The sequence below is a fragment of the Ornithorhynchus anatinus genome, chromosome 7, assembly GCF_004115215.2.
Source record: "Ornithorhynchus anatinus isolate Pmale09 chromosome 7, mOrnAna1.pri.v4, whole genome shotgun sequence".
Taxonomy (NCBI): Eukaryota; Metazoa; Chordata; class Mammalia; order Monotremata; family Ornithorhynchidae; genus Ornithorhynchus; species Ornithorhynchus anatinus.
In genome coordinates this window covers 50,884,172-50,906,242 of record NC_041734.1, presented here as the reverse complement: position 1 = coordinate 50,906,242, position 22,071 = coordinate 50,884,172, and the positions used below count along the sequence as shown (strand labels likewise).

General features: G+C 52.7%; 1 protein-coding gene across 1 annotated transcript in view; it reads right to left on the bottom strand.

The window, feature by feature from the left end:
• Positions 1-4: 4 nt before the first annotated feature.
• Positions 5-22,071, bottom strand: part of MELTF (melanotransferrin) — a 36,302-nt gene continuing 14,235 nt past the window's right edge. Inside the window, exons 6-16 of the mRNA XM_007667095.3 lie at positions 21,291-21,358; positions 19,497-19,684; positions 17,678-17,858; positions 16,805-16,956; positions 14,442-14,538; positions 11,087-11,281; positions 8,271-8,427; positions 7,878-7,945; positions 6,229-6,416; positions 4,918-5,116; positions 5-2,854 (exon numbers count right to left, since the gene is read on the bottom strand). Of these exons, the coding sequence (XP_007665285.2) occupies positions 2,799-2,854; positions 4,918-5,116; positions 6,229-6,416; positions 7,878-7,945; positions 8,271-8,427; positions 11,087-11,281; positions 14,442-14,538; positions 16,805-16,956; positions 17,678-17,858; positions 19,497-19,684; positions 21,291-21,358 (1,549 nt within the window). The 3' untranslated portion in view covers positions 5-2,798. The remainder of the gene's footprint in view (positions 2,855-4,917; positions 5,117-6,228; positions 6,417-7,877; positions 7,946-8,270; positions 8,428-11,086; positions 11,282-14,441; positions 14,539-16,804; positions 16,957-17,677; positions 17,859-19,496; positions 19,685-21,290; positions 21,359-22,071) is intronic.

Genomic DNA, 22,071 nt, shown 5'->3' with positions numbered 1-22,071 from the left:
AAAATGGTTTGAAAAACTTGTTTATTTGTGCCGAAACAGAAGCTGCCTTCTCCCAGAAACAGGTACGCTCAGCCGGCAACTAAATATTAGTTACCCAAACGCCACTCATTTTACAATCTGCTCACGTCACAGATTCAGATGCGACTGAAATCGGTGAATTAACACGCACCAGGCAGCCAAATTCTGTATAAAAATACATTTTCCAATTAAAATTATTTTTAAACAAATCAAACATTCAGTATATCAAATAAGAAGAGGCCATTAGCCAATCCCCACACTACATGAAAAATCTCAGCATCAGACCCCAATTGGCTGATGGTTCTGGGCGGTTCTGGAAACAGAGGCAGCATTGGTGGGGAGAGATCGGACAGGGCCTCACTTGATGGTTTGGGTTTCCTTTCGTAAGATAGAAGCCGGGGGGTTGGAAGGAAACCACTTGAACTGTCTCGGGCCCGGTGACAGGAGGAGAAACTGAAAAAACTTGTTGACATTCTAAAGGGTCAGAAATGTCTGAAGATTAAGCCATTAAGAAATAACTTCTATCTTGTAAAATCTTGAATTCCTTAGTTTTGTGTTGAGAGAGATGTCCAAAGTGCACCCAGAGTTCAGAAACTGGCGTTTGATTGGTAGTCCTAAAAACCTCCCAGGGAATCCTCAAAACAGAGTCCTAGCATCTAGTACACCGACAATCTGCTTGGGAGGAACGGTATTCTCTCCCTTCTTCCTGGGAGGGAGAGCAGTTCATGCCACACGCTGATTGGTTTCCACTCTTCTGCAGAGCGTCAATCCAGTTGGACCATTTGCCAAGATCCCCCGCTTTGCTGGGCTGGATCTACTTCATGCTCGAAAGCCTCTTGGGACCCTTTGCTGTGCAGTGCATGCCCGGGAGCTTCCAAAACTCTAGGCTCAGGGCTCAGAAGAAATAACATGCTGGATTAAAAAAAAATTGGCTGATTTATTTATTTTTAAATTTATTTTTATTTTTAACACATTGCATTTCCCAGAATTGAGAGGCTTCACCCAGTCTCTAGGTTTGAAGCGGCTATTTCCTTCAAAAAATAGGTTCAGATCGCTGTTCTTTACATGCCCGTGCTGGGAGGAAGGGCAATGCTCCCATTTCAGATTTGCTTGCCTAAAGTAGCCATTCGACTCAAGAGTCCATTGACCGAAGTAACAAATCGTGGAGGGAGGTTCACAGAAGTGATCTTATCGAGTGGACGGAAAGGCAGAATTGGAGAGATCGCCCAGCTCCTCTGACTCTGTAGACTTACTCCCGGTGAGGCCTGGTGCAGGTTTAAAGGCAGCACTGCCCAGAGGCGGGCAGAGGGACGGGGGTGACGTTTCATGGCCTTTCCAGCACCGTGATTCTCCGCCTGGGATTTGGAAGCTCCGAAGATCCCTTACTCGACTGGACTCCTGGCCGCCTTTCCGCAGTGGCGGGCAGCAGGGAAAGGCAGGTCAGCAAGACATCACGAGAGCCGCCAAGTGGGATCTGCCCAAGTAGGAGGACTGGCAGGAAGGACAAACCTCCTGTGCTTGGTCTCACCCTCCCCTCCCTTAGAAAGGTTTTGGGGTCCCTGGGGCTCCAGCTCCTGGGCCAGGGGAAGGTTAGCAGGGGAGCGCTGTCACTGGAGTAGTTGCTGGGTGGAGGTGTGTCTTGGGGGAACAGCAGCTCCGACAGCTGGGGCTCCCTTGCAGGCTGAAGCAACGCTCTCCAAACCGAGTATTTGTCGGGTAGGCAGGCCGTGGGACGGTGTCGCGGAACCCGGGACCGCCTGATCCAGGAGATCTTCCCCAGTGCCTTCTTGGAGAATTTTTCAGGGAATCTCCACCCTCCATCCTCCCAGCAGTTTTGATTTTGTCGGCGGAACATGTCCCCGTTACTACCGTCTGCCTCAGACTCTGAACCACAGTTGCATGAAGCGTGTGAAGAAGTGCAGGGGGAAACTGACACCCCCAAAACATCTCACACCCCGTATTCTGCCGCCTGTCCCCGACTTCTGGATCAGAGAAGCCCCGGGAGTGAGGAAGAGCTGCCGGGTTGTACTCTTCTTGAGGAAATACTCAACAGGAGCCGGCGAAGTCTTCTGAGGGGCGGGACGAGTGTGGGAAACGGTGTGGAGGAGGGGCCAGCATCTCCCGAGCTGGTCGGCTTGGACAGGGACAGAGAAGAGCTCGGTGGAACGTTCCCCTAGGAGATGCTGCTTCACGTCATTTGTGGGTTCCAACTGCCATGAAGCTCTGCAGGGCAGCGATTCCCCTCCGGGGAGCCCCTCGGTTTTGCTACGTTGAGGGCAGGTGGATGTGGAAGCCTCAGAGGGGGAGAGATGGGGATGGAAAGGACGAAAGCTACTCTCAAACAAAGGGAGGAAAGATGGTGCTGCAAAGCTTCTGCTCCTCCAGGGGTCAGAGACACCACGGGCTCCTTCGCCCAGGAAGCATCTTGGTGTAGAACGGAAGGGCGCCCGATGCAAGGAGCTCCTGGGTTCCTCCGCTCCCACCTGCGCTCCAGGATCCCGGCTACGGAGCCAGGAAAGAGACAACACGTCTTGGCTTTTTCCATCAGCCGAGGAACCTTTGCGATTCCGACTAAAGTTTTATGCAAGTTTTTTTTTAATGCTAATTTTTATTCCAATTCAAGAAAATAATCACTAATGACTCTCTATCTACAGGAGTTGAGGCCCTCGGGGTTTAGGGAATAGACCGCTCCCTATAAGGCGGTCTTGGATCAGTCTGTTTCCTGGGTTGATTGAGGAGAGTAGCTTTACTTTGAGTTTTTGATGGCCGAGAGGCTGGTTTCACACAATCAGGAGGGTCGTGAGAGACACCAGCAGGAAGGCGTTCACGGAGGCTACTGCTGGGGATTGAAACAGAACCAGGTTATAAGGCCCGTTCCTAAGGGGTGCTGCGAGATAAAGCCGATGCCTGCTGGTATCCATTCCTGACTCAGTGGCTGGCTGGCAAACGGCATCTGGCCCAGTAGACTTCTCCTCCGGCTCCACTAGAGGCCAGACCCAGCTTGGGGAATGCGGCAGAAAGTTATTGATAATAATAATAATAATAATGATAATTGTGGCATTTGTTAAGCGTCTATTATGTGCCAGGCACTGGTTTAACCACTGGTCTTTACGCCAGGCACTGGTAGGCACAAGGTAATTGGGGTGGGCCCAATCCCTGTCCCACATTTTACAGATGAGGTAACTGAGGCCCTGAGAAGCCAAGTGACTCGCCCAAGACCATATGGCAGACAAGTGGCGGGACCGGGATTAGAACCCAAGTGCTTCTGATTCCCAGGCCATGCTGCAGTAAAGCTCTTATAATGTTGGTGGTAGTTAAGCGCTTACTATGTGCAGAGCACTGTTCTAAGCGAAGCAGCGTGGCGCAGTGGAAAGAGCACGGGCTTTGGAGTCAGGGCTCATGAGTTCGAATCCCAGCTCTGCCACTTGTCGGCTGTGTGACTGTGGGCAAGTCACTTAACTTCTCTGTGCCTCAGTTCCCTCATCTGTAAAATGGGATTTAAGACTGTGAGCCCCACGTGGGACAAGCTGATTCCCCTATGTCTACCCAGCGCTTAGAACAGTGCTCGGCACATAGTAAGCGCTTAACAAATACCAACATCATCATCATAGGGGAATCAGGTTGTCCCACGTGGGGCTCACAGTCTTAATCCCCATTTTACAGATGAGGGAACTGAGGCACAGAGAAGTTAAGTGTCTTGCCCACAGTCACACAGCCGACAAGTGGCAGAGCTGGGATTCGAATTCATGAGCCCTGACTCCAAAGCCCGTGCTCTTTTCCACTGCGCCACGCTGCTTCTCCACCCAAAGGTCAGAGCAGAGAGAGTGCAGCCAGACAAACGGGTGACCAGTGACCTCACAGACCACACGAACGACTGCTGGTTTCTGGGCTCCACCGACAGGCGTCTTTCCAACTACCCCCAAATTCTCCGAAACGGAATCCTTTTGGATAGTCGCCCTCACATCTAGACTCTCACGTCCACCGCAAGACCAGCATGCAGGCAGGCACCTCCTGACTCCTAAGGGTTAGTAGCCAGCCCGACATGCCAATCAGCCCCGAGAGCCATCAGTTGATCAATCAATAGTACGTATTAATAATGATAATAATGACGACGGCATTTGTTAAGCGCTTATTATGTGCAAAGCACTGTTCTAAGCGCTGGGGAGGATACAAGGGTGATCAGGTTGTCCCACGTGGAGCTCATAGTCTTAATCCCCATTTTACAGATGAGGGAACTGAGGCACAGAGAGGTTAAGTGACTTGCCCAAAGTCACACAGCTGACAAACAACTGATCTGGGATTTGAACCCATGACTTCTGACTCCCAAGCCCAGGTACTTTCCACTGAGCTACGCTGCCTCTGTATTAGGCATGTATGTAGCATGTATAACTGTACGTATGTGTGTATGAATGCAGTAGTACGTAGCAGGTACTGAGCATTAGAGATTGTGATTTATTTATTTATATTAAGGTCTGTCTCCCCCTCTAGACTGCAAGCTCGTTGGGGGCAGGGTATGTGTCTGTTTACGGTTGTATTGTACTCTCCCAGGAGTGCTTAGTACAGTGCTCCGCACACAATAAGCGCTCAATAATGCGACTGATTAACATGGGAGAGAAGACATGAGTGACAGTTTCAAAAGTCACTGGGTCAGTGTGTCCGGGAGGAGAAAGGACGGCTTGCCTTGCTTTGCTCTTTGATGCGTCATCTGGAAAAAATCGCCACGAGCAGTGGGACCTAACCTGGAATGGGAGAATGGGCCTAAACTGCGCTGGACTGGTGAAACAACAGTGGGGCGATGTTGGGCCGCTCTTATACCGTAGTCTCCCAAGCGCTTAGTATAGTGCTTTGCACACAGTAAGCGCTCACTAAATACGATTGAATGAATGAATGAAAGCTCACCTGTGCCCGAGCACCTCAGCGAGCGCATTCCCTCCAGAGACGCCACGTACTCGGGGCCCAGCCACTCCAAGTACGTGGTTTTCTCCCGCACGGGCACCGTCTGGATGGTGGAGTCCTTGAAGAGCAGGTCTCGGCCGTGGTAATCCGAGGAGTCAAACATCTTGAACCCGTTCTTGTTGTCGTCATTTCCGAATAAGTCCTGGAATCGGCACACGGACTTCCCTTTAAACCGGCCTCGGAGACAGCCCACTTCTCCCCTCGCCCGGGGCGGCTTTCAACTTAGGTCGGGTCACCGGGTGAGGGAGATGAGTAAGACTCGGGTCTCTCTTTCCTCAGGAGATGGTTTGACTGGGGAAAGCCCTGGAGGAAAGGCTAGTCTGCCCCCGGCCTCCTCGTGGACGACCTGAGCCCCCCGCGGTCTCTTGGCGGCTCCGAGGCTGAACGGCTCTCGTGGAGTCGGGGACCAGGACTGTTCACCAATGGCCTTGCCTCCTTCCCTCCCCTCCCATTGACTTAGGGAAACCCTGCGGGATCTAGAGTTCTGGGCTTCTCGGAGGCAGCCAGAGAGACTTCTAGAGGCTCGGTCCGGTCCAGGAGAGAACGGGTCTTCTCCCCTGGACCTCTGTGCCGGGGTGGTCTCCGAGACAGTTGGTGGATCACCCTCAGGGACAGGATGGCATGGGCACCTCTCACCCTGGAAGCCGGCCGAGGTCCGGGGCAGCAGAGACCGCCGGAATTCCCAGAGGTCCAGGACCCGGTTGGACCCGCCCCAGGTGCGGTCCAGGATCGCCACAGCGGCAGTCAACGGGCACCCGTCGGTCTCAGAGAAATGCAGTAACTTTTGGTAACTTTTGACTCGTCCCAAGGTAGCAATAGGCTCAGTTGGGGAATCTCTGGGGAGGGGAGATCAGGCGCCAGGGGCCTTTTCTCTTTGGTCCGAGAGCGATGACTCCCTCAGACTCCCATTCTGGTCTTTTGGACCGTCTCCCCCGCCTCATCTGCGAACGATCTCCCGCTGGATTGTGAGCGCCCCGGGCAGACTGTCTTCTTCGGTTCCCCGAGGGAGCCAATTTGTGCAGTCCCAGGTTTCAGAACTGAATCCTCCCTTAGAGACTTGCGGGGAGTGGGCTAAAAAAAATAGGCTAATGAGTCCAACTCTGCAACAGTTTGAAAGAACCAAGGTGGTAAAATGCCCTTAAGAAGCACTAAGAGGCCGTGGGTATGCACCACCCCGACTGCTGTTCTGGGGGACTCCTGGCTGCCATTCTTGGGGGGGCCCTGGCATCCCTTGGCACTGCCTGCAGTCCTTACCTGAGCCTTGTCTAATAGTCCATACACTGCAAAGATGTTGGTGTCGGGGTGCACCATGACGGCTTGGGCGGGCACCTGGGCCAGGTTGCAGGCGGCATACTGAGTCACCTCTGCCCGGGCACCGTTGGGGCACAGCAGCTGGTAGTCTTCCGACTTCAGATTGATTGCCCAAGCTTCCTCGTTCTGACCTATAATGGAACAGGGGTCGGGAGCAGTGGAGAAGACAATCTACCTCGGGCTAGGAGAGCCGCTCCATATCTCTAAACCTAAGCCTCTGGCAGCCTCCCCCGACTCCGGTCCCTTGCCTCGTTCTGTCCTCCCCGTTTCCCCTCGGGGCTTTTAGGGGGGTCCGGCGTCCAGACTCGTTCCCTCATCCAGGCCGCGGTAAATAAATGGTCTTGCAACACAGAGGAAGTTCCACCAAATGGATCAAGTCTTCCCTCGCCACGATCACTGGGCTTCTTCATCGTCAACCAAATTTACCGAGCGCCTACTACGTGGGCAGACCCCTGTCCTAAGTGCTTGGGAGAGTTCAGTACAAGAGAGCTGGTGGACACGCCTCCTCTTCATGCATGCCTTTCCCTCCCCTGTGTCTCCATCAGAGCCCCAAAAGGAGAGGAGGGCAGGAAGTCAGTAAGACATGCATTCTACAGACAGCCACTAGTGGGGTTCTAATAATGATAATAATAATAATAATGATATTTGTTCAGTGCTTACTATGCGCCAGACACTGTGCTAAGTGCTGGGGTGGATAGAAGCAAATCGGGTTAGACATGGAACCTGTCCCACATGGGGCTCACAGTGTTAATCCCCTTTTTCCAGATGAGGTAACCGAGGTCCAGAGAAGCGGAGTGACTTGCCCAAGCTCATCCAGCAGACAAGTAGCAGAGCTGGGCTTAGAACCCTGGTCCTCCGACTCCCAGGCCTGTGGTCTCTCCACAACTCTTTGGACTTATTCGGGGACCTCCACTTCTTCCAGCTTTGCCCTCCCATCGTCCTGCCCCGTCCCCAGCGCCCTGCTTCTGCCGTTGGCTTCATTGTTCCCCACTTTGCCGGCTCCCACATCAGAGCGGGGGTGGGGGTGTGGAGGTGTGGAGAGGGCTTTCAGAAGAGACTGGGCTCGTTAGGTTTCGCCAAATCCTCTACTTAACCCCGGCCTCTCCCTCCTCCCTCAGCCCTGGCAAGAGAAGCAGCAGCATGGCATAGCAGACACAGCACGGGCCTGGGAGTTGGAAGGTCACGGGTTCTATTCCCGGTTCTGCCACTTGTCTGCTGGGTGGCCTTGGGCAAGTCACTTCACTTCTCTGGACCTCAGTTTCCTCATCTATAAAATGGGGATTAACACCATGAGCCCTCTGTGTGACAGGGACTGTGTCCAATCCGATTTGCTCGTGTCCACCCCAGTGCTTAGTATAATGCCTGAGACACAGTAAGCCCTTAACAAATACCATAATTATTATTTTTAGCAGTAGTAGCCTCTAGACCCTGATGTTGACCACCTCTCCTGACACCTTCCAATCCTTAATTTTTCTCCCCTAAGCCCCTCAGGGGTTGATGCCCCCAAAGTCTCCTGGGCAGGTTGACCAGTGGCCTAGGCCCCCCCCCCAACTTCCCACACCCCAGTGCTCTCATCTTGAGACTCCCCATACCGTCTGTGTTGTCAAAGACCGTCGCGTGCTTGACAAAGGCCACGTCTCCCGCGTTCTCAGCCAGGCATCTGCGGAAGACCGAGAGAGAGAGAATCAGAAGGCAACGAACCCTGGCATCCAGGCTCCCGGAGAAGAGATTCATTCACCGATTGCCTGATTATTGAATTCATGCTTGATTCATTCAATCATTCATTCAATTCAGTCATCTTCACTGAGGGCTGCCTTTGTGCAGAGCACTGTACTAAGCACTTGGGAGAGGACAATACAACAATAAACAGACACATTCCCTGCCCACAATGAGCTTACAGTCTAGAGCTTACAGCCACCCCCAACTCTGGGAGTCCGGCTGCACCCACTCCCCCGCACCCCATCTACCCCACGTTGCCCGGTTACCTGAACGCCCCGTTATAGCCGAAATAGCGTTCCTGGCTGCTTCCGACGCACTTGTTCTGGCCATTTTCATCCCCGATGCAGAGCTCGCAGAGGCTGGCAGGGTAGTCCTCGGCGTTGTTCACGGGTACGCAGCTGGCCGAGAAAAACCCGCTCACGGCTGGAAGGGGAGGTGCGAAGGTAGATGCAGAGGGAGGTAGAGGACCGGTCCTAGCCGAGCCACGGAGACAGGCAGCCCAGGCTGGCCAGCTATGGGGTGAGAGAGACTACCCCCCTCTCCATCCCCTCCTCCCTTTTTCTTTTTTTTTAGCGGTATTTGTTAAGAGCTTACTATGTGTCAGGCACTGTTTTAAGCGTGGGGGTAGATACAAGGTAATCACCGTCCACGTCCCATATGAGGCTCACAGTCTGAATCCCCATTTTACAGATGAGGCAACTGAGAAGTGAGGTGACTTGTGCAAGATCCTACAGCAGACAGTTGGCGGAACCGGCATTAGAATCCAGGTCATTCTGACTCCCGGTCCCATGCTCTATCCACTAGGCCACACTGCTTCTCTCTGGCACGCCACAGCTCCGTCGCTCAGCTTGGGCTGAAACGCTCCAACCCCAAGGGCCTACGCAGGTTCACCCGAAGCCGTTGCCCTCTGGTCCTCCCCAGCTTGTGAGGCTTTCCCCTAACAGCTGAGCAATGCTGCCCCTAGAAGCCAGAGACCAGGATACTTGGAGGATACAGAATCGGGGTCCTGGGGTCGGGGGGTGTGTGTCGAGGTGGGGGTCCACCATCAGTCTTCCGGAGACTATTCACTTGCTGGCGGCCTGGTCTTTATTGGGCCTGGTCTCAGGTCTTCCAGGCTCTTGGCCTGGGGGCCTGGACTTGTTAGCTTCACCTTATTAGCTCTCTGTCCCCACTGCCCTCTTAGATATCTGCTTGGGCTCTTGCTGCATTGTCTCCCAGTCACTTTCCCTAAGAGGGGAAACTGAGGCCCAGTGCTAGAGAGTGACTTGCCAGGTTCCAGTCAGAAACAGAGCTAGGGCTCAAGCCAGGAACTCCCAATTCTCTGCTCTATGCCCTCTATATTCTCCTACCTCTGGGTGGCTCTGGGCTCTTTTTATGGCATTTATAAGGTACTTTACAATAATAACAATGGCATCTGTTAAGCACTTACTATGTGCAAAGCACTGTTCTAAGCACTGGGGAGGATACAACGTGATCAGGTTGTCCATGTGGGGCTCGCAGACTTAATGTCCATTTTACAGATGAGGTCACTGAGGCACAGAGAATCAGACTTGCCCAAAGTCACACAGTTGACAAGTGGCGGAGCCAGGATTTGAACCCATGATCTCTGACTTGCCAGCCTGTGCTCTTTCCAGTGAGCCAAGCTGCTTCTTCTAGTTACTTTGTGCCAGGCACTGTAGTAAGTGCAGTGGTAGATACAAGATTGTCAGGTTGGATACAATCCCTGTCCCACATGGGGCTCACAGACTTAATCCTCATTTTACAGATGAGGTAACTGAGGCCCACAGAAGTGAAGTGACTTGCCCAAGGTCACCCAGCAGAGAAGTGGCGGAGCTGGGATTAGAACCCAGATCCTTCTGACTCCCGGGCCCTTACTCTTACCCACTAGGCCAAACCCCGAACCCTTTGGTGCCTCAGTCTCCTCATCTGTAAACAAGGGAGAGTAATCTTTGTCCTCTTCCAAACTGGCTGGGGGCCAGGGAGGGCGAATGAACTGTGGGTTGCGAAGCACTCTGGGAACCTCTGCTGCTGCTTCTGCTCTCGCTGCTGCTGTGGTGACAGACTGGCAACTTTCTTGACGAGCTGGCGTGGGGGTGAAGTCGCTCCCCAGTGCCATAACGACATTGGGAGCCGCTGTCCACAAGGGGTTGGCACAGAGGGGTTGAATCAAGTAGTGATTTTTCAAAGGTATTTACTGAGGGCTTACTTTGTGCAGAGAACTATACTAGGCACTTGGGAGAAAACAATACAGTAGAGTTGGTAGACCCATTCCATGCCCACCAGGAACTCCCAGGCAGATGGGGAGGCAGACATTAAAAATAAATGATCAGGGAGGGAAGGGGAGAGTGTGGGAAAATGTTCTTAAGTGCTGTGAGACTGAGGTGAATAGCGTTAGCTTCATCCTTGGCTTTACTCCCACAGCTTTTTGGGCAGGGAGGACAGCGGTAACTAACCCGCCCCCTACCTCGAGGAGGGGGCCGGGATTAGGTCTGGTGGTGGGGAAGGAAGAAGATAATCTAGGTCTTCTCCTTTCATAATTATTATTATTATTAATAATGATAATACGGTACTTGTTAAGCGCTTACCATTTGCCAAGCACCGTTCTAAGCACTGGGGTAGATACAAGTTAATCAGATTGGACACAGTGTCTGTCCCACCTGAGGCTCACAACCTAAATCCCCATTTTCGAGATGAAATAACTGAGGCCCAGAGAGGTGGAGTTACTTGCCCAAGGTCCCCCAGCAGATATGGGGCAGAGCCAGGATTCGAATCTTTTACTTCTTGTGCTTTCTCCTTTCCCTTCCTTCTTCCCTGGTCCTCCCCCAGCCTTCCTCCCCTGTTCCCAGAAAGTCACTCTCCTACGAAGCTCCGCTCCCCAGTTAGCCCCCACAGTCATCTTGAAAAGTTGGCACCCCGATCCAACCCGAAGGCAGGGAGGAACTGATCATCTCCTGACAACCCGACCTTCTCTGGAATTCTCAATAGTAACCCAGAGCTCCTGGCTTCTCCTCCCCAGGCAAGAGCGAAAGAATCTCTTTCCCATCCTCCCTCCCATCTGTCTCCCGCTCTCCCGAAGCCTCACCTTTGGGAATGTCACAGTCCTTGGGGCGGATGAAACCCCTGTGGATCAGGACCCCGACGGGGATGTCCCAGCCGGAAACCCGGCCGTAGCCCGAGTGGCAGGACTTCTTTCCTTGGAGGTCGTTGATGGTGAAGGCATTGGTGCTGTCCTTCTTGACCACCGCCACTGCGTAGTACGAGTTGCTCCTGTCGCTCTCTGGAGGGGGAGACAAGGACAGGGTCACATCTTCTTTCTTTGCCACATCGCGGCTTTCCAGACGCGGGGCCGGATTAACGGCATGGGACTCGGCAAAAGGAGCTGAGGCGGTGGGAGACTCGACATTAAAAAGAAAAAAATACGGGGCATAGCAGCATCCCGTGCCATATTGCCACCGGAGAGGAGACAGACCTGCCGAAAAATGGACAGTCTGATATTTTCATTCATTCAATCATATTTATTGAGCACTCGCTGGGTGCAGAGCACTATACTAAGCACTTGGGAGAGTACAATGTTATATAAAACTGGCCAAACGGCCACCTAAGGGGACATGTGGCGTGCAGAATTCCTGCTGCCCCAGGAGATGGTGACTGTAGGTTCCACACTTATACAGGGTCTTTCCGAGAGTTGGGGTAATGGGGCTGGGGGTGAGGGGGTAGAGCCTAGCCGGGATCCCCACAGCCAACTCTGGATTAATTCTGGGGCTTTAGAGGTTGAAAGCCAGGACCTCGAACTAAGTGGGAGCCCCTGCCAAAAATAAATTCCTAATTTCAGAACTGTTCTCTGGTAAGAAGTAGACTATTTAAGACTGAAACAGCACCACAAAATAGCTTTATGTTAATTAGAAAGCGACTTTGGTATGGTGTTAAGAGCCTCGGTGCCAGAATTGCGACAGTTGTGTTTTTAATTAGAAAAAAGCTTTATATGTAGGAGCCCCTACAAAATCTAATAGCTCCAGGCCCTGCAGGAGAGTGAACCCGGCCCTGCCCGTGGTTAGTACAGTGCCTGTCACATAGTAAGCGCTTAACAAATACCATCATAATTATTATTATTCCCTATGAGAACCAGGACCCTTAAAGTCTAATGACAGCCCTGCCCAGATCCCAGGGAGTCTCAGTTCTAAGACCTCCAGCTCTCATGAGGCAAAATTCTAGATGATGATAAACAATAATTACGGTATTTGTTAAGCACTTTCTATGTGCCAAGCACCCCTTTCTAAGAGCAGAATTGGAGCAGGACAGAACCTGACTTTTCCTTTGACTGACATTTTCCTCCTGCTCAGAAAACAGGAGAAAGAGAATCGCCCAAGTAGAGGCCCCTGTAGTGGTGTGAGGACCTCTGGGGAATTCGGTGTGTGAGGGTGGGAAGGGAAAAGCAGGAATATTCTGCAGAACTTTTCTCTGAATCTAGATGCTGGACCTGACTCAACTTTGAGAGCCTGCAGAGGGGACAGCAATTAGGAACATTAGACGGCAGTCTGAAGTCAAGTCTCTACAAACCCCTCACCCACCACACGTAGCCAGCACTCCACTCTCCCAAGAGGCTCCCCAAAGTCTTTTTTTAATTCATCAATGGTATCTATTGAGTGCTTACTCTCTGCAGAGCACTTGGGAAAGTACAATACACCAGAGTTGGTAGACACGCTTTCCGTCCACGACATCATACAGCTGACAAGTGGCCGAACCTGGATTAGAACCCAGGTCCTTCTGATTCCCAAGCCTGTGCACTATCCACAGAGCCACCGTTTTACGCTTCTACCTGATTGTTGCAATATTGCTACAGAGCTCCTTGCAAATCTTGGTTCCAAAGGGGCTTGGCTGTCTTGGTGGTTTGATCTTGGCTCAGACAAGACAGCTTTTTTTTTTTTCCAGCCTTCTGTTTCCCCAGTCCCCGTCAACCTCCCTCAGTAAACCATCTGCAGGTCTTATTAAAAATACACAGAGCACACATATTCTTGGCTTGCTCTGGGTCGATGATTCAGAATCCGAGGAGGAGTAGGTGGGGATGGTATCCCAGCCGATCATCATCAACAGCTCTGACTGAGCTGCTACTGTGCGCAGCTCTCTTAACTAGCTGCTTGGGGACATATCCGGAAGTAGCAAACTTGATCTCTGCTCTCCAAGAGCTTACAGTCAAATGGGGAACACGCGAAGACACAAATGACCAAATTGGCAAAAGTCAAGGGACAGAGATACCAAAGAGGAGAAACCCAAATGAGCAGATAGGTAACAACAGATGTCCACAGATGTCAATAGATACGATCGAATGAAAGTGCTGAAGAGGCTGCCGGGTGGAACACGAAAGCTAATGGCTGTCGTATAATAATAATGTTGGTATTTGTTAAGCGCTTACTATGTGCCAAACACCGTTCTAAGCGCTGGGGTAGATACAAGGTAATCAGGTTGTCCCACGTAGGGCTCACAGTCTTCACCCCCCATTTTACAGATGAGGCAACTGAGGCACAGAGAAGTTAAGTGATTTGCCCAAGGTCACACAGCTGACAAGTGGTGGAGCTGGGATTAGAACCCATGACCTCTGACTCCCAAGCCCGGGCTCTTTCCACTGAGCCACGCTGCTTCTCTAATATGAACGGTTCTCTCCCGCTCGAGACTGTAAGCTCCTGTGGGGAGGGAATGTGTCTGTTTACTGTTGTGCTGCGCTCTCCCAACCGCTTAGTACAGTACACTGCACACAGGAAGCTCTCTACAAATACCATTAATTGATTGGAGATGAAAAGTCACTTAACTTCTCTGTGCCTTAGTCCCTCCATCTGCAAAATGGGGCTTCAATACCTGTTTTCCCTCCTACTTAGACTGTGAGCCCCATGTGGGACATGATTATCTTGTATTCTACCCCAGTGCTCAGTACAGAGATTGGCACATACTAAGGGCATAACCAATACCACCGTTATTATTATTACGACTAACGGTAAGATTAAAGGCAGAGGAGTGAGGAGGCTGATGCGGTAGTTGAGTCAGGAGAGGACAAGTGCTCAGGCCAACGCGGTACGGTTTGGAAGGAGAGGAAGGGCAGATGCCGGAGGCGTCGAGAAGAAGGAACCGACGGGACTCGGTGACTGACTGAATGTGGGGGTTGAAAGAGAGCGAGGAGTCATAGATGACGCCAAGGTTGCGGGCTTGAGAGGCGGGGAGGATAGTGGCCCTGTCAAACAGCTCCCTCTCTGCCGTCTCGCCCCCAGCCACGGCCCATCCTCCCGCGGCAGGCTGTTTCACAAACTGGCGCACCAAGTCTGTGTGGCCACAGACCCGGCTCCCCCCGTCCCAGACGGCCCCTGTCCCAGGGGCTGGCGGCCCCCGTCTCGGTTTCTGGTGGAATTTCCAAACAGCTCGGGCAACAAGAGCCTCGTCTGTGTGCTCACCGGAGTAGCTCTCTCCAGCGGCTGGCAAAAGCCCATATGTTTTCCCAGCCACGTAAATGTCTCCTCCGCCCAGAGTTACAGCGTCGATTTCCTTTTCCTGAGGGGGAAAACACAAATCGAGTCAGTGTGCTTGTTTGGTTTCAGCAAGATTTCCCAGCCCCACGATGATGTGCTTCAGAGCCTGGCACACGTATGAGAATATTAGACGCATCTCGAGTAGCCTACGTATACTGTCCATGAAGTGAATTTACAATGAACGGCATTGCTCTCCAGGATCGGAAGCATCCCGGCCTAGAGGGAAAGACACGGGAGTCAAAAGACCTGGGTTCTAATCCCGGCTCTGCTACTTGCCTCCTTGGGTAAATCACTTACTTTCTCTACATTTCCTCATATGTTTAATGGGGATTAAATATCTGTTTTCCATCAATCGGTCGTATTTATTGAGCGATTTACTATGTGCAGACCACTGAAGTAAATGCTTGGGACAGTACACTATTACACTGGGAAGCAGCGTGGCTGACTGGAAAGAGCCTGGGCTTCGGAGTCAGAGGTCATGGGTTCGACTCCCGGCTCTGCCACTAGTCAGCTGTGTGACTGTGGGCAAGTCACTTCACTTCTCTGGGCCTCAGATACCTCATCTGTAAAATGGGGATTAAAACTGTGAGGCCCACGTGGGACAATCTGATCACCCTGTATCCCCCCACCGCTTAGAACAGTGCTTTGCACATAGTAAGCGCTTAACAAATACCACCATTATTATTATTACACAGTCGGTAGACGCTTCCCTGTTCTTTCTGCAAACTCTGAGCCCCATGTGGGACAGGGACTGTGTCCAAACTTTTTAATTGTGTAGATACAATTACACAATTTTTAATTGTGTAGATACCCAGTACAGAGTACAGTGCTTGGCACATAGTAAACATTTAACAAATAGCACAGTTACTATCAACACTTGAACATCTTTCTACGTGTGCATACACACACCTACCCACACCCACAGAAGCTTGGCAGAGAGGAGAAGATTCCATCGTCTCCAACAATGAACTCCAAACAGATTTCTGGACCCAGCTTGACAAAGGATGTACGTTTCCCACAGTCACAGGAACACATCTACGCAGTGCACGGCGCATGGCCGTCATGCGGATAGCGTGAGACCATCCGATTAGTTACTCTCAGAAGGGCCCTGCCCAGCACAGGGGCTCTACGTCTGCAAAGCTGTTGGCTGAAGAGCATTTACTGCCCACTCCCCTGAGGAGGCAGCAGTCAATCCATCAACGGTATTTACTGAGCGCTCACTTGGTGCCGAGTATTTGTACTGAGCCCTTGGGAGAGTACAGAACAATAGAGTTGGGAGATGTGATCTCTGTCTGCCAAGAGCTTACAAGTCTACAGGTGGATGCGGTATGTATATATAATTATATATATAATGATGGCATTTCATAAGCGCTTACTATGTGCCAAGCACTGTTCTAAGCACTGGGGGGGGATACAAGGTAATCAAGTTGTCCTACGTGGGGCTCACAGTCGTAATCCCCATTGTACAGATGAGGTAACAGAGGCACAGAGAAGTGAAGTGATTTTCCCCAAATCAGACAGCTGACAAGTGGCAGAGCCGGAATTAGAACCCATGACCTCTGACTCCCAAGTTTAGGTTCTTTCCACTGATCCATGCTGCTTCTCTCTCTCTCTCTCTCTCTATATATATATATATACACACACACATAGACATATACACACATATATAATAATAATAATGTTGGTATTTGTTAAGCGCTTACTAGGTGCAGAGCACTGTTCTAAGCGCTGGGGGAGATACAGCGTAATCAGGTGGTCCCACGTGAGGCTCACAGTTAATCCCCATTTTACAGATGAGGGAACTGAGGCCCAGAGAAGGGAAGTGACTTGCCCACAGTCACACAGCTGACAAGTGGCAGAGCAGGGAGTCGAACCCATGACCTCTGACTCCGAAGCCCAGGCTCTTTTCCACTGAGCCACGCTGCTTCCCTACATATATATATAGCGTTTGCTAAGCATTTATTATGCTCCAGTCACTGTTCTAAGCACTGGGGTAGTTACAAGGTAATCAGGTTAGACACAGTCCCTGTCCTACATGGGGCTCACAGTCTCAATCTCCATTTTACAGATAAGGTACCGAGGCCCAGAGAAGTGAAGCGATCTGCCCAAGGTCACACAGCAGACAAGTGGCAGAGTCGGGATTAGAACGCAGGTCCTTGTGACTCCCGGACCCGAGCTCTAGCCACTAGTCCACGCCGCCACCTCGTTGTACTGCCGCCGGGCAGGAATCCCCCGCGTTGGCCCGGCCCCTCTGCGGCCCATGCCACCTCGCCAGGAGCGGGACTCACCTTGATCAGCTCCATGCAGTGCTCCGAGGACTTGGCCGAGACACACTGGATCGGCGGCTTCAGCTTCTGTTTGTTGAAGGCGACGGCCATGTCCCCGCACTTCTGGATCTCGGGGGCGGACAGCACACACCAGCGCAGGTGTTCGGGTAGCCCTGGGAAGACGAGGCGGAGGGGCCTGAACCGCGCCGGCTAGACGGGCCCCCGGCCTTGTGAAGCCGCTGCCTCGGAGAGCCCCGGGGAATCGATCGATCATTGGCATTCATTGAGCACTCACTCTGTGCAGAGCACTGTGTTTAGTGCTTGGAAGAGTACGACAGAAGCACGGTCAGCATAAACGTTCCGGGCCCATCACGAGCTTACGGTCTAGAGGGGACCCGGTGAAGCAGCGTGGTCTAGTGGATAGAGCCCCGGCCCGGGAGTCAGGAGGACCCGGATTCTAACCCCGGCTCCTCCGCTTGTCTGCTGCGTGACCTTGGACGAGTCACTTAACTTCACTGTGCCTCAGTTTCCTCATCTGTAAAATGGGGATTAAGACTGTGAGCCCCATGTGTACTAAGTGCTGGGGTAGATGCAAGATAATCAGGTTAGACATGGTCCCTATCTCACTTGGGGCTCACAGGATTTTACAGATGAAGCAACTGAGGCACAGAGAAGTTAGGCGACTTGTCCAAGGTCACACGGCAGCCAAGTGGCGGAGTCGGGATTATAACCCATGTCCTTCTGACTTCTAGACCTTTGCCCACCCGCTAGGTTACACCGCGTTCCCTCCTGACGTGAACCCCCCAGCCCCAAATTGCCATTCAGGGCCCTCGGGCGGGCCCCGAGACCTATGCTCAAGGAGGTCGGGTGGGGGGTGGGCGGGTCTCGTCTTACTGTTGGGGTCGCAGGCCAATCCCTTCATGGCGTGGAGGTACTCGTTCCCCAGCCAGGCCTGGTAGGTCTGGGTGGCGATGGGCACCAGTTCTGTGGTGGAGTCCTTGAACAGCAGGTTCTTCTGCAGGTAGGCTCCGGACTCAAACATCTGGAAGCTGGCATCCTTTCGGTTAAACCTCAGCTGCGGCGGCACAGAAAGCAACCGGGAGAGTGGATGGGGGAGGCTGGAAACCGACCACAAAGGGCCCAAGGTGCCTGTACTTTCGTTCCCCCCTCAAACCCGACTGCATTTTCGCTGGAGTTTCCAGCCTTCTTCTCAGCTCTTCCACCTGATAATAATAATTATGGCACTTGATAAGCGCCTACTATATCCTAAGCACTGGGGTAGATACAGTGGAAGCAGCGTGGCTCGGTGGAAAGAGCATGGGTTGGGGACTCAAAGGTTATGGGTTCAAATCCCAGCTCCGCCGCTCGTCAGCTGTGTGACTTTGGGCAAGTCATTTAACTTCTCTGTGCCTCAGTTCCCTCAACTGTAAAATGGGGATGAAGACTGTGAGCCCCACGTGGGACAACCTGATGACCTTGTAGCCTCCCCAGCGCTTAGAACGGTTCTTTGCACATAGTAAGCGCTTAACAAATGCCATCATTATTATTAAATTAATCAGGTTAGACACAGAACCTCTCCCACATGGGGCTCACACTCCTAATCCCCACTTTCCAGATGAGGTAACTGAGGCCCAGAAAAGCAAAGTGACCTGCCCAAAGTCACACAGCAGACAAGTGGCAGAGTCAGGATTAGAACCCAGGTCCTTCTGACTCCCAGGCCCCTGCTCTATCCACCAAGTCTTGCTGCTTCGACCTCGGGGGGAGGATGTGTCTCGTCATCCCCCTGCAGGAATTAGATGGCCCAGTCACTGCCATTCCGCCTTCCTCCTCTCTTCCCTCAGCTTCCTGGGAGAGCGGATAAATCCAGGAGGCAGCAGGACACGCCACGGGGCCCGAGGCTTTGCTCAGGGAATGGCCAGTGTGCAACCGAAGCAGTGCCAGAGCCCACGCAGGCACAGCATCCAGAGAGACAGACTTACTGAAAGCCACTTGGATTCCTGTTTTAAAGGGGCATCATCACGAGTGGTCTAGTGGTCTCACCCTCCACCCTCCACCATGTCCAGGAGATTGGGCAGAGGCAAGGAGGGATTAGGCGTGGAGTGGGAAGCCCCAGAAAGATGGCAGGTGCTGGACGGAGGGCGAGGTGGAGTTTGTGCCTGGTCTCAGGAGTGGCTTCCTGCCGTTCCTGTCAGGTTGCCAGGCATCGTGTTAGTATCACGACTGTCAAGAGAGACCCAGCTGGCCTCTCAGCCCCAGCTCCCAGTTCTCCAGGGCCCAGGCCCGTGTCCCACACCGCATTTCAGGGTCAGGTCCCTCTCCCGCCTCCCACTGCCCGGATGCCAGGGAGGTGGCTGAAAAAGTGACCAGAAAGCAGACGCGGGGTCCCCCCTTCCTGGCTTATGGCCCGGGACTGTCCGAGTTGCGCCCACAGATTGTGGGAGACGGCGCTTGAGGGGACCAACGGGCCTCTCGACTCTTCTTGTCAGCTATGTGCTTCCTGCCAGAAGAGACACCGGGGAGCTCATCTTGTTCCCCCTATATTCCAAGAGGAGTTGAGAGGCGGGGGAATCGTCCGGTCCTCTTCCGCTGGAATGACTGACAGCCAAATGTTGGGAGCGGGGGATGAGAAGCCACGAGAGGAGGGGAGGCTCCTGCGGGGCCGGGTCTACCTGCCACAGGTCAGCACGGGAGGTCGGGGAGGGCGACCACCCACCTGGCCCTCGTTCAGCATGCGGAAGACGAGGCTCCCGTCGACGTCAGCTCTGACAACCACGGCGTGAGCGGGGACCCGGGCCAGGTGGCAGCGCCGCCACTCGGTGACGTCGGCCCGGCTGCCGTCCCGGCAGAGCAGCTGGAAATCCCGGGAGAACAGCGGCTCCCTCCAGGTGGCCAAGGTCTTGCCTGAGGAGAAAGAATGCCCCGGGGGGAGACCCAATGGCTTCCGACAGAGGGAAATTCCCGGGAAGCTCGTGGTGGTGGATCCTGGACGTCCTTTTTCAGGGGCAGAAATAGAGGAGGGGGAAACCCTCATCTATGTCCCCGACTAATCACTCATCGATAGCATTTACTGAGCACTTACTCTGTACAGAGCACTGTACTAAGAGCTTGGGAGTGAGTTAGTAGACCAGATTAATTATTTACTGAGTGCTCCCTGCGTACGGAGCCCGATATCCCTGCCCTCAAAGGGTTTGATCTACTGGGGGAGACAGACAGAATATGGGTAAGTGCTATGAGTTGAGTGGCTGGGGCGGAGTGGGGACTGTGAATCCAAATATTTAGCTGAGCTGACATGGAAGTGTTGAAGTGGCATTAGTTGGGGAAGAGCTTGTCCTCTAGCCTGTGAGAGCTTGTCGTGGGCAGGGACTGTGCCTGTTGTTGTACTGTACTCTCCCAAGCGCTTAGTACAGTGCTTTGCACACAGTAAGCCATCGGTGAATACGACCGAATGGATGAATGAGTAAGGTAGACTGTGAACTCCTCTGGACTGTAAACTCACTGTGAGCAGGGAACGTGTCTACCAACTCTGTTTTATTGTATTCTCCCAAAGTCTTAATATAATGCTCTGCACACAGTAAGCACTCAATAAATAGCATAAATACCGATGATAGGGGAAGAAGCTTGGCCTCATGGATAAAGCTTGGGACTGGGAGTCATAAGGACCTGGGTTCCGATCCCGGCTCCACCACTCTTCTTCTATCTTGGGCAAGTCACTTCACTTCTCTGGGCCTCAGTCACCTCATCTGTAAAATGGGGATTAAGACTGAGCCCCACGTGGGACGGGGACTATATCCAACCTGATGATCTTGTATCTACACGAGCTCCTAGAACAGTGCTTGACACATAGTAAGCACTTAAATACCCTCAATATTATTATTATTATAGGGAAAGAAATGACTAAGGAGAAGGGGAAACCAGGTTTCCTCTCTGACACAAAGCCAGGTGCACTCTCCCGAGGCTCGGCTCCACACTCCCCTTCTTGAGCACTGAAAAATGTCTACAGTTGGTGAGATAATTTTGAGGTAAGTTTTTTGGAGCAACTTCCCTCAGTAGCAGCGCAGTCAGAAGAGTGAACACTCTTCTAGCTTCTCGCGAGTGTGGCCGCCGGCCCAGACCGATACCCTAAGAGCGGGGGGTTTATGGCCAGTCCCCCTGAGGTCCTGGAAGGATGCGCTCTATGACCGGTCTACTTGAGGCCGTGGGGGACGCGCTCTAAGGCCGTTCACCTTGCGGGTTGGGGGAAGGACTCTACAGTTGGTCACCCTGAGGCCCCGGGGGACGTGCCCTATGGCCAGTCACCTTGAAGCCCATTCCAGGCCCGGGATTCTGCAGTGGCCCAAGCTCGGACCTGGCTCCAGGAAGATCGCGGACTCTCCACGCAGCTTTGGGCTATGGCTGGGGCCCCCCGGAACACGTGTCTCCTCTCTCTTCTCCTGATGATCGTCAAACCCTCCCTTCCTCCCACCGAGCCCTTTGCCCTGCTGGGGTGGGGGTTGGGGGCAGCTCTCACCATCAGTATTCTCCAGCACCGTGCTGTGCTTCACAAATGCCACATCTCCCGCTCCATCAGCTACGCACCTATAGCAAGGGAAACCATGTCGATCTGGCAGCCGAGCCCAGGGCTGGGAGGGGATGCAAGAGGTGGGAGGTGGGCGGGACGGGAAAACTCTGCTCTGCCCCCAGAATCCAGTGGGGCAGCCGGCTCCTCTCCGAAAGGAGACCTCACGAGGACCGAGACCCCAGCTTGAGGTGGTTTGGGAGCAGAGTGGAAGAACACGACGATGATGTCAGTCAATCGTATTCACTGAGTGCTTACTGTGGGCAAAGCACAGTCCTAAGCGCTTGGGAGAGTACAACCTAATAATAAACAGATGCAGTTCCCGCCCACAACAAACTTACAGACTAGAGGTGAGCTTAAGTGCTTACTATGTGCCAAACACTATATTAAGTAGCAGAGTAGATGTACTATGTGTGATCAAACACAGTCCTTGTCCCACTTGAGACTCACGTTCCAAGGGGGAGGGGGCAGTCGTGCTGACAGTAGCAGTCCACATAAGCTCCTTGTGGGCAGGGAGTGAGTCTACCGACTCTGTTATATTGTAATAACGATAACTGAGCGCTTACTGTGTGCAGAGCACTGTACTAAGCACTTGGAAGAGTATAGAGGCACATTCGCTGCCCGCAGTGACCTTGATTAAGCACTTCCTATGTGCCAGACTCTTTACTTAAGCTGTGGGGTCGATTAGATCAAATTAGGTTGGATACAGTTCAGGTCCCACATGGGGCTCACT